The sequence below is a fragment of the Ziziphus jujuba genome, chromosome 7 (assembly GCF_031755915.1).
Source record: "Ziziphus jujuba cultivar Dongzao chromosome 7, ASM3175591v1".
Lineage (NCBI taxonomy): Eukaryota > Viridiplantae > Streptophyta > Magnoliopsida > Rosales > Rhamnaceae > Ziziphus > Ziziphus jujuba.
Window position 1 is genome coordinate 2,336,944 of NC_083385.1, and position 11,716 is coordinate 2,348,659.

Below are 11,716 nucleotides of genomic sequence, written 5' to 3' on the forward strand. Positions count from 1 at the left end.
CAATGCCGTCCTCACTGCCCGAAGTAGTAAACAACCAGCACGCAAAGGTCCATGATGAGAAGGAAAGAAGGAAAGAAGAAGAAGAAAGCTTCTGTTTTGTCTATAATTTCTGGGTTATGGAGTTTTTCAAGTAGCTGATGATGGGGTGCTTTTACCGAAAGCCTACCTAATGTTGCTTTATTTATCCTTTGATTTAGTGGCACCAGATTTGAAATGCTTTCTTTGGGAAAAGAATAAAAACTTGATAAAAGTGGACTGAAATAAAAATTTGCTCATTTACGTTACGTGCAGATTATTTTTCAAAATTACTTGGCCTTTCCCTTCCAAGTACTATTAAAAAGTGATTGTAATACAAATTGCATAGGGCTTAAGGTAATAAATAAATAATATAGTATTTTCACGAATCTTCATTTTTTTTTTTTGGGTAATAAAGTATTTTCAAGAATCTTCAAAAACAGAAGGATTGCCTTTTGATCCATCAAACTACTTCCTATTATTTAGCTGTTTGTATCCTTTATTACCCCTATCAATTCTCCCCTGAAATTTAATTAACCACATGAGAAATGAAAAATATGTTAATATTTCGAAAAAAAAGAAAGAAAGCTTTCGGTTCAGGGAAAGTAATATGGGGAATTTGGTCCAATACCCCTTTTAAAAGGGCTATGAGGATTTCTACCCACTTGTTTAAGGAATTTTTTGTTTTGCCCTTTCGTTTTTCAATATTCCTAAACTACCCTTGATATAAAAAACAAATCAAATGAAAAGGTTTTTTTGTTTTTTTTTTTTTTTTTTGTTTTTTAACTTCCCTTCCATCCACTCCTTCAAAAATCTTCCCCAAAAATGCCATAGCTGGCTCTTCTCTTCTTTTTGCTCACCTTTCCCCCAAAATTCAGAGCCGACTCTTCTCTTCTTCTTCTTCATCCTGGCCCCAAAAACCCCAGATTTAGGGTTAAGGTTGGAGTTTTCGCATTTCCGTCTTCTTCATCCCTATAAGAAATTTTGCATGGTTGTTTTAGAATGCCATGATCATCAGCATCATCATCATTGTCACAATCATGTACATGATTTTGCTGTCTCTAGCATTAGTATTGTGTCTGAGGGAACCCTTGATCTTGATGAGGTAAATAATTTATATATTATACAGTACATACGTTTTATATTAGTTGAATGCATGTGCTGGGGATACATTGATAAATTGTGGGCTTCTAACAAATAAAGAATGCCTTATTGAAAAAAAAAAAAAGAAAAAAAAAAGAAGAAGAAAAGTTAGCCTTTATGTTCAGCCAGTAAAAGTATTAGTCATCAAAGTGTGAGAAAACAAATACATAGGAGCCTAATTATTTAGTCAATTTCAAAACAGAATAAGGCTGGCCCAACGCAAATTAGAGGTAGCCCTCAAATTTTCAAACAACCCTTTATAACGAGGAAATTTAAAATGTTTAAAAACTTGATATAATTAAACTTATGATTTTATCCAAGGATTTGACTTTTGTTCATTTTCCAGTAAAAACATGTCACGTTTAATTTTCTATTCGCAATTTGATATCTTAGAATGAATAAATTTTCTCCAATCAATTTATTTGGTTTGAAATCTGATTTTTCCTTATTTTATTTACAACTAATAATTTAAAAACTTAGAACCCAGTGGAGTTGGAAGGTTTGAAGAAAGCACACATTCGAGATGGCACTGTAATGGTGCAATATCTTGTCTGATTGGATAAGCAGGTAGTCCGTGAAACCTATGCATCTGTTTATTTCTTGGGCAAGTAGTCAATATACCCTTTTTGGAGGAAAAGCTTTTTATGAAAGTAATAAAACTAAAAATAAATAAATAAATAAATAAATAAAAAGATGTCTAAGCTTTTAGTGCATATACAGATGCAGGAGATATATGGGGTTTCTAGTTGCTTCTTGGAGTGAGATGAAATGACTAAGAAAAAACAATTGTAAGTTTTTTTTTTTGTTTTTTTTTTTTTAGGTTGTTTTGCAACATCTAACCTTTGATTGAAATACTTGTTGAGATGTATTGTGGCCTAAATATCGCCTAAAATAGGAATGTAAAAGGACATAAACCGTATTTGATAAGTTGTCAGTACACAGCTTGTGTATATTTCTATGTGTTTGCATGCAATGCTCTGCTTGTGCAATTTCAACACACACTAATCAAATAATGATGCAATGATTGCAGGCAAACACTTAAACTAACAGAGGTGACTACAAGCGATAAGCTAGAGAGTTTTCACGCAGCAAAAGAGGTATCTGTGAACTTCAAATGAAAATTCTATATGATAATAAGTGGTAATAGTTGAAAATTCTATATGATATCTGTGAACTTCAAAAGAGGTATCTCTGACATTGTCATTTATGCACATGAGTGGTAATGGTTCTTAAGTTGTATTGCATGGGCACAACCTGCTTCTGAAGCAAGCATGACATGCTATGCATGGCAAATTTCACCATATAAAGATAAATAAAGTGTTTTCCACTTTCAAATGAACTTTGACATGGATATGCTAATTCCTACTTTAGCAACCACTTTCAAAAGCTAGCATGACATGGTATGCATGACAAATTCCAACATATGAAGAGAAATAAAGGGTTTTCCACTTTTAAATGAACTTTGACATGGATATGTTAATTCATACTTTATCAACCACTTTCAAATGTTCTTTTTAAAAAGTGATATAGTTGAAATGTTGGGGGTACCATTCCTCAAAACAGTTTTATGTTTGTTTCTTATCTTATGGACCAAATAATGATAATTTTGATAGATTTTCTAGTTAGCATAGCATGGGTCTGATAAAAAAATCCTTTGAAAAGTGAAGCTAATTTAATTATACATTACAAGTCAGGGCTTTGCTTTAATTGGCAAATGAAATATGAATTATGTAATACACTAGAGGAATATGTTTTTCTTACAAAATTTGTCATGATAAAGATATTTTTTTCTATTATATCTGCAGCATTTTAGAGGCTTAAGTTTTCCTACTATTTCGTTGGTTGGTCCAAATGCTGCAATCATCCATTATGCGTCACAAGCAGAAACTTGTGGTGAGTTTAATCCAGACAGCATATATCTTTTTGACTCAAGAGTGAAGGCTTGTTAGCTGTAATTAACTATTATATGTACTTTGATTGGTAACAATTATGTAAAAATTACAAACTACATTCATGCACTTATTTTTATTAAATATTTTAGCTAGATAGATTATGTTTTCTATTGATACATTTTTAACTTATAAGTGGTTATCTTTATGGGCATTTATGCAGTATTTAGATGGAACAACTGATATAAGAAGGACAGTTCATTTTGGAAAACCATCAGAACATGAGAAAGCATGCTATACTGCAGTAAGTGTTAATCTATTTTGTTTTTCCTTTTTATTATCATTATTATTATTATATTTTTTTCAAGTATTGCAAAGTAATTTTGTTTGCTTCATTTTGCAGGTCCTCAAGGGTCATATTGCACTTAGGAATGCTCGATTTCCTAATGGAACCAATGGTATTTTTTTTTTTCAAATAATGTATTTCATTTTAGGTGAAATGTATTGACTATATTCTTGTAAGTTTGTGTGATAGGAAGGTACATGTTCATTTTCCTACAGGTAATGCCCTAGACATTCTTGCTCAAGTTCCACTATGGAAAAATGGTCTTGATTATCGGCATGGTACAGGCCATGGAATTGGGTCTTCCGCCATCATGTTCAAGAATATTAACAATAGGGTGATAGAAGTCTATAACCCTATTATTAATATTCTTGATCATGACGGCTATAATAGTTGAGTGCTCGAGCTCTTGCGAATCCAAACAGGAGCTGAATAACATTACTACTAGGGTCAGTCTTAAACGATATTGTTTTGGCCTTCAAAGACAAAGAAAAATCGTAGTTATTGTGTCTTCCCATTCAATTTGTTCAAAGATATGCCGCGACACATAATCGGCTCTTAAAATGTTATTTGGTCTTCCCATTCAATTTGTACTTAAGTCTCTCATCCGCTATGACAATTTGCAACTCCCTTCATAGAGAACCCCTAAGAATAATGCAATGGAAAGAATAGCTTAACAATCGTTCTAATTGCATACTATATAGATTGAGTATGATACAAAATTGTATTCGAATTTTATTAATGATAACTTGTAATGTTTTTGTCATGTGTCTTTTAAATTCGAATCAATAAGAGTTTGTCATCACTATATTTTTTGGGTCACTGTGTTGTTGGTAGTATTTATATTTATACCATATATACATATGTTTGTCCAAATATTTATTTTTATATTTTAGCCTTTTACATATATGGTATATTTGATGGTTTGTTGTCAACAAGAAACTAATGGTATGGCAAGAATATTGTATAGGTGGACTCAATTTATATTTGTTCAATTTTTTCAAAGCAAATCATCACAATTCAATCCGACAACCTTCGATAATGTGTGTTACTACTAAGAATATGTTAAATATAACTTTATTAATGATTCTGACAAAAGAATCCACAAAAGATTTGGAAAAAGTGAGAAAATTACGAACAAAGTGGATTACCGATGGTCCATCGGTAATTACAGATGAAAACCGTTGGTAATCAAGTAAATGGGAGCATAAATATACAATTCAAGACACAGTTTATTTATTAATCAGACTTATAATCAAAAACAAACTTTTTGCAAGTAGGTGTATTGAATTGTAATGATTCAAAATGAAAAATAATGGCACAAAATCGGTAATACCAATGGTACGTTAGTAATCAAGTAAATTAGGGTTTTTGCTTTATTTACACATTTTTTGTGTTATCTAATCTTGATAATTATATTAAACTTTACATAAAGTTGTATTAAGCATTTTTTTCATCCACATTCACATTATTATTGTTTTTGTATTGAAGTGTGGCGATTTGAACTTAAAAATTTAAGAATCAACAATTATCAATGGGTCTTCTGTATTATTAATGAAAACCATCGGTAACCCAATATAGGTCTCCATATAGTTGTCATAAAAATTACCGATGGCCCATTGGTAATTTCCATTTGTCTTACTTTTTCAAAGCAAATCACCACAATTTAATCTGTCGACGTCAATAATATGTGTTTCCACCAGAAATGTGCTAAATATAATTTTATCAATAATGGTGAATAAAAAAATCCACAAAAAGTTTGGAAAAAGTAAGAAAATTACAAACAAAGTTGATAACCGATGGCTGATCAGTATTACCAATGAAAACCATCGGTAATCCAATATAGGTCTCCATGTACTTGCTAGAAAAATTACCGACGGTTTCCATCGGTAATTAATGATAAATTACCGAAGTTTCATCGGTAATTACTGAAACCCCTATGATAATCACATTTTATCAATTTTTTGGCCGCCACAAGTCCCCTAATATGTGTTAAATGCAACAATATGCAAAATATACATTTTTCAATGATCCTAAGTAGAAAAAACCCTAAAATTTCGAAAAAAGTTCTCAAATTGGCAAAAAAAATTTATTACCGTCAAGCTTTCGGTAATTACCGATGCAACCAACTGTAATCAATTTGTCCATGCTTGAAAAATTACCGTAGGTTTCATCGGTAATTACCGAAACCCCTGTGGTAATCACATAACATTACTGTAGGTTGCATCAGTAATTACCGAAGGCCCTACGGTAATCAAATTGATAAAATGTGATTACCACAGGGGTTTCGGTAATTACCAATGAAACCTACGGTAATTTTTTCAGCAAGGACAAATTGATTATCGTAGGTTGCATTGGTAATTATCGAAGGCCCGACAGTAATAATTTTTTTGGGCCAATTTGAGAACTTTTTCCCAACTTTTGGGGTTTTTTCTCCTTAGGATTATTGAAGAATGTATATTTTGCATGTTGTTGCATTTAACACACATTAGGGACTTGTTGGGGCCAAAAAATTGGTAAAATGTAATAACCATAGGGGTTTCGGTAATTATCGATGAAACATACGGTAATGTTTCCAGCAACTACAAATTGTTTACCGTAGGTTTCATCGGTAATTACTGAAGGTTCTACGGTAATCAAATTTTTGTGCCAATTTGAGAACTTTTTCAAAATTTTTGGGGTTTTTTCTCCTTAGGATCATTGAAGAATGTATATTTTGCATGTTATTGAATTTAATATATATTAGGAGACTTGTGGGAGCCAAAAAATTGGCAAAATGTGATAACCATACGGGTTTTGGTAATTACCGATGAAACTTACGGTAATTTTTTCAGACATGGACCCCTAATATGGATTACCGATGGTTGCATCAGTAATTACTGATGACCCATCGATAATCAACTTTGAATGAAATTTTCTAATTTTTTTTCAGACTTTTTGTGGATTGTATTGTTGAGGATCATTAATAAAGTTTTACATGTTCTTGATGGAAAACACACATTATTGAAGTTGTTAGATCGAAAAAATATGCAAATTGAAATTACTGATGAGGTTTCGGTAATTACCGATGACACCATCGGCATTAATAATTACCGATGCACCATCGATAATCAACGTTATTTGAAATTTTTCCACTTTTTCCAATCTTTTGGTGGATTCTATTATTGATGATTATTAATAAGGTTAAACTTAGCATGTTCTTAGTGGAAACTCTCCTTATTGAAGTTGTATAAGTTTTCATTTTGTTGATTTGGGTTGAACAATTGGAGAATTTGCAATTACCAATGGACCATTGGTATTATGATGGTTCCCATCGGTACATTTTTTAGCCATTCAATCATAACTTTTTTCGACAAACCGCAATTATAGTGTAGGTAAGAGATGTGCAACATAACATTAGTTACGGCAACATAATTGTAAGATAACATAAGAAACTTACAAAGCACACATCCAGCAATTGAGCTACTAATTATAGCTAGCATTCGAGCATTCAAGCATAACAGACAATGATGGATTAAACTGAAATTAATAGATTTTGAAATTTTCCTTTGTCTTCTCGAAGACTTGTTCTGCAATGATAGCCCCATTGACATCTGCTCTTTTGATCTGCAAATGAGCTTTTGATAGAAGTCAGTTCCCTCAATGCAGCAGCAATAAAATCATCAAAACCAATAGCAATGGCAGCTCCATTGCTATTGGTTTTGCTTCATAAACCAACCCCTGTTCAGCATAAATAATACAAACCATATTATAACTGTTAAGCTGACCCTACTAAAATTTCTCCAAATTGAAACTGATAAACGCTGTTTAATAATGTAGTGAAGTCATAATTCTTTTACCACTTACTAAATATCTGACCAACTTCTTTAATTCATAGATCTATATATTTTGTTTTATATGCTACTTGCAGTGATTTGATTTGATTTAGACTACTTGCAGTGTTTTACTTTATAATTAACTATGCCAACATTCACGTCAACTATTGGAAAGAAGAACACAAACGATATTGATACTGAACATGAGATCTATAGACAAAAATGCAGGAGCATTTATCAGGGCGAACACATGATGGGCATGTAAACCAATTATTCAAAAGCTGTACTTTTAAATACAGTAAAATACACATTATTCAGCAATGACAAAATAAATATCCCATTACTAAGAAATACAGTTCAATTTCTTTATGTGACTACAGACCTAGACATTACAGAATCTTACTTCCATATGATTCTAGACATTAAATTGGCTCATTATCTTGAAAATTAGACACCTACATATTATGATTTATACCACCACACATGACTAATCGGCAAATTGAAAATAACATTTCAATTTGAGTACTCCCAAGCCCAACGAGACCAACATTTTAAACAAATCATGGTGACCATATGCGCAACATAACATATCTGTATTAAATTGTTCATTCACACAATTATCAGGCACATGTACCAGGATTCAGGAGTGAACATTAGTCTATTTATTTCAAGAACCAAATAACTCTTGTAAGCACAGTCAAAAAACACATTACCAAAATTACCAAAGTCTTAAAGGTCATTTGTGTGCTTCACTGTTATAATATAGTCCAATGCTTCTCTCACTTTCAAGAACTTTTAGATATGAAGACAAACAAAATATTCAATATTAAATAAATTTACCAGATATTTACTTCTTACATAGGCATTAAATATACATAAAAGTCAAAATCTAGCAATAGACAACTACTAAAAGTTGTACACATACAATTAATATATCATACCAGATTATTACTGCTCCATAATTTCAGAAGATCATCTCTTCTCTTCTTACCTTTTAATGTTTTGAAAAACTGATCTGCTAGAGTGAAGTCCTAATGAGTCTAAATGGAGTATAATAGGTCATGATTTTTCTTCCTTGTCTGGGAAACAATTAATCACTAGGCTTCAATGAACACTGAATACATTAAACACCAAGTAAAAAATCTTGCAAGGATTATAACCTTAAACTAAAAAGAAGGACAAGATATTTATTTATAACTTTTTGAGAGCAATTTAATAGTTACGTCAAATGTTAGCCATCAATACAACGGAGAAATTTAAATGTTCTCATAACTGAATTAGTACCATCCAGATGTTCAAGTCATCAGGCTTTTTCTACTCTCCACTTTCCATTAATCTTTTTTTGAGATAACATTTTCCCTATTGTATTGAAATCATTCTAGTTTGGTATTTTGAAACTAATTCTACCCTTATTTGGTAGTCACTGAAGCATATTTACTATTTCCCTTAAATTCATTTATTTGGATAGGAACCAAAAAGAAGAACAAGAAAGAAAGGGTCAAACAAAGCAATTATAAGTAAGCCCCTTACTTGCATTTGGGCCATATTATACATTTCAAGAAATTTAACAGACTAAAGGACTACACCTGCTTTGATAACTTCATCAATTGGAGGGTTGTGCTCTACGAAAAATGCATCATTATGAAAGAAAAGCAGGGAAAAAAAAATGACTTCAATTGCTCATGATCATCATCAAACTATACTTGTAGTCCCCTCAAAATAATATGATCCATCTGTTTATAAATAAAAAATAAAAAATAAAAAACACTTAACATCAATATATTAAATATCAAAATTATTATCACTATCATCATCATTATTATTATTAGGTTAGAAGAAACTTTCCTGGTTTAGCCTCTCCACTTCCTCAGGTGGCAATCGGTGTAGGTGTGCTTGACATTTTAGAAAATCCTTCCTATTCTCAATCTCACTTTTGACATCGTCGTACTCCTTCGACTGCTCCAAAAGGTACTCCCTCCTTCACGTAAACTCATCCACTTCATCCCTGACAAAGTAATGATTTATGCGAGGCCTGCACCGATCTTCGAAAGACATGGTTGTTGCTGTTACTGCTTTTTCTTTTTCGGTTTTTCCTTCTTGCTTTTTTGCCTTGGTTATCCTGCTCCATTTGTTTTCTTTCTTCCTCCTCCGAAATTGAGAGGGATATTGAGTTAGAGAAGATGAAATTTACGATTTAGGGTTTGAGATAGAATGGCTCACTATGTGTGCAACTGGTGTATTAGAAATGATGTTACTGGTTTTTTGACAGTTAATTCTCTTCCCAGCAATTTTAGTTATTTTACAACCCAGGAGATGGGCCTTGTGCCATCATCCTTTTGATGGCTTAGTCATCGGGTTTTTTGGGATTTACACCTCACCTTGTAAGCAAAAAAAAAAAAAAAAAGAAAAAGAAAAGACAAAAAAAAAAAAGAATTTTCATGTCATTTTAAATTTTTATAGAGGATAAAATAAATACAAAAGGATAAAACAAAAAAGATTGAAAGTGGGAGCGTAAATATCCTTAATGGCCTTCCAATAAGGACAGTGAGCCAAATTTCCCAAGTAATATATATACATGGGCCTGGAATCTTCCAGTATTCTGGATAATACATGGGCCCACTGGGCTTTACTATCATTACATTGGGTGAGGAAATCTTCCTCATAAAAGGGCTCATAAATCGGGCAGAGGGGCTTTGGGGACCGGGAGTGAAGAGAATCGTATTCATATGTCATGATTACATATGATGTTAAATTTAGCTTTTATCAAATTTCATTAAAAAAAATTGTTTTAAAAATAATGTTAAATTAGCATTTCTTTAAAGTTGAAGCCCCTAGGAAGAGAGAGCCTGCACTTATTTTGATATAAACAAATTGTGTGATAATAATACTAATTGTTATCAGTTTTCTTAATACCTTTTTTGGGTCTCTTGTTTTCCTTTTTATTATATTGTCCTTCCTTCTAATGGTTTTTTGCAAACCCAAAGTAATCTACCCCACTTATACCGAGAAGTTCTCTTTTCACTGCTCAGCTGAAGTTTTTATACTGAGAAGTTCTCTTTGCACTGAGCAGCTAAAGTTGTTGTGAATTGCATTTTGAAACTATGATCTTGCTTTAATTCGTTTCTTTTAGCTAGTTTCCAATGGAATCCAAATCTTGCCCGCCTCTCTTGTGAATGTGCTGCTAATCCTGGATCAAATTTCTCCATATTTTGTAGACATTATGAATCAAGAGAGAGGCATGAGGCTAGCTCATGATTCTAGGCAAGAAATTTTTTTGTTTGCTTCTTTTGGTTTATAATAACAACCATATTTCCAAGGAAAATAAATAAATAAAAGGGTTTTTTCGATAAATAGCCACCTTAAAACTCCATTTTAGAAAAATAGCAAAATTGTTTTTTTTTAAATAGCCACCTTGGAACAAAAATACCCTTGATAAAATTGAAAATTACGCAAAAGGTTTTTTTTTTACCCTTTCCTTTCTTCCTCTACACAGCCATTCGTGGGGTTTCTACACAACCGTTCGTGGGGTTTCTCTAAGGTCACTCTTTGCATCTCATCTCCTCTCACTCTCATTTTTTTGTATTTTCTCATATCTCAAACCAAACTCAAGTAAAAATTTTATCTTTTTTCTTATTAGATGAAAGTAAGGAAATATGTGTTTTTTTTTATTTTTTCTTTTTCTCTTTTTTCTTGTATTTTTTATTAGTTTAGGGTTTTTTAAGCTTTTTATTTAATATGGGTATGCAAGAAATTAATTTATGAGCTGTTATATGTGATTTTAAAGATACTTAGGTGGCATATGGTTTGAAAATGGGGGAAATTTTATGTAAAACTGAAAAATTGTGAAAAACAGTAAAAACGGAGGAAATTTGGCGAAAAAGATGAACTTCCGCCAATTTCCTCTAGTTTGTCAGTTTTCGCAAAATTTTCGCCAATTTTTTGCCAATTTTCCGCCAGTTTTCGCCAATTTTCCGCCAGTAGGAAAAAGTTATATTTGGCCGAAAAAAAAAAACAGAATCAACTTTTTTAATACAGTTAATATGTTTGTTTAGTATTATTCAAAATTTTATATATTTATTGATTTAGTTTAAAGTTATTCATTTAATTTTGTAGTAAAATGGAAGATGATGACATTGTAATTGCGGTTTTATACAATGGAACATTGGTACAAAATGATGGTGGTAATTGGGAATATCGAAATGGTAAAAATATAATGGTTTCCGTCGGCAAGAGATGCACAAAATCAGAGTTAGAGGATGAGATTTTCAATTCTATTGAGATAGATCGAAATGAATATTTACTAAAGCTAAAATGGATATATGGACGATGTGCAGAAAAGTTGGATCCTACAGAAATACGATGTGATAGGGATGTGAAATGCTTTCTTCAAGAAGTGAGGAATGGAGGGATGACAATGATGCGGCCTCCATTGTATGTTGAGGTGATTTCGAAAGTTGAACATGTATGTAGAAATGCTCATCAAACAGCATTTGCTTCGGATAGTGGGAGTA

General features: G+C 32.0%; 1 protein-coding gene across 2 annotated transcripts; it reads left to right on the plus strand.

Annotated features, from left to right (window-relative positions):
- The first annotated feature begins 820 nt into the window (after positions 1-820).
- LOC112491544 (aminopeptidase P1-like) lies at positions 821-4,082 on the plus strand. Of its 2 annotated transcripts, XM_060819200.1 has the most exons (7): positions 821-1,725; positions 1,879-1,946; positions 2,189-2,255; positions 2,964-3,051; positions 3,271-3,351; positions 3,451-3,505; positions 3,609-4,082. In XM_060819200.1, exons 4-7 carry the CDS (start codon positions 3,010-3,012, stop codon positions 3,785-3,787), a joined length of 357 nt encoding a protein of 118 aa, XP_060675183.1. In that variant the 5' UTR covers positions 821-1,725; positions 1,879-1,946; positions 2,189-2,255; positions 2,964-3,009; the 3' UTR covers positions 3,788-4,082. The 2 variants fall into 2 exon arrangements, with proteins under 2 accessions (XP_060675183.1, XP_060675184.1); XM_060819201.1 differs by lacking the exons at positions 821-1,725; positions 1,879-1,946; positions 2,189-2,255 and having other exon boundaries at positions 2,747-3,051.
- Positions 4,083-11,716: the final 7,634 nt, after the last annotated feature.

Coding starts and splice junctions, on each gene's coding strand:
- LOC112491544 (XM_060819200.1), top strand. CDS start 3,010: ATGCTGCAATCATCCATTATGCGTCACAAGCAGAAACTTGTG. Junction 3,352..3,450: donor AGAAAGCATGCTATACTGCA/GTAAGTGTTAAT, acceptor TTCATTTTGCAG/GTCCTCAAGGGTCATATTGC. Junction 3,506..3,608: donor ATTTCCTAATGGAACCAATG/GTATTTTTTTTT, acceptor ATTTTCCTACAG/GTAATGCCCTAGACATTCTT.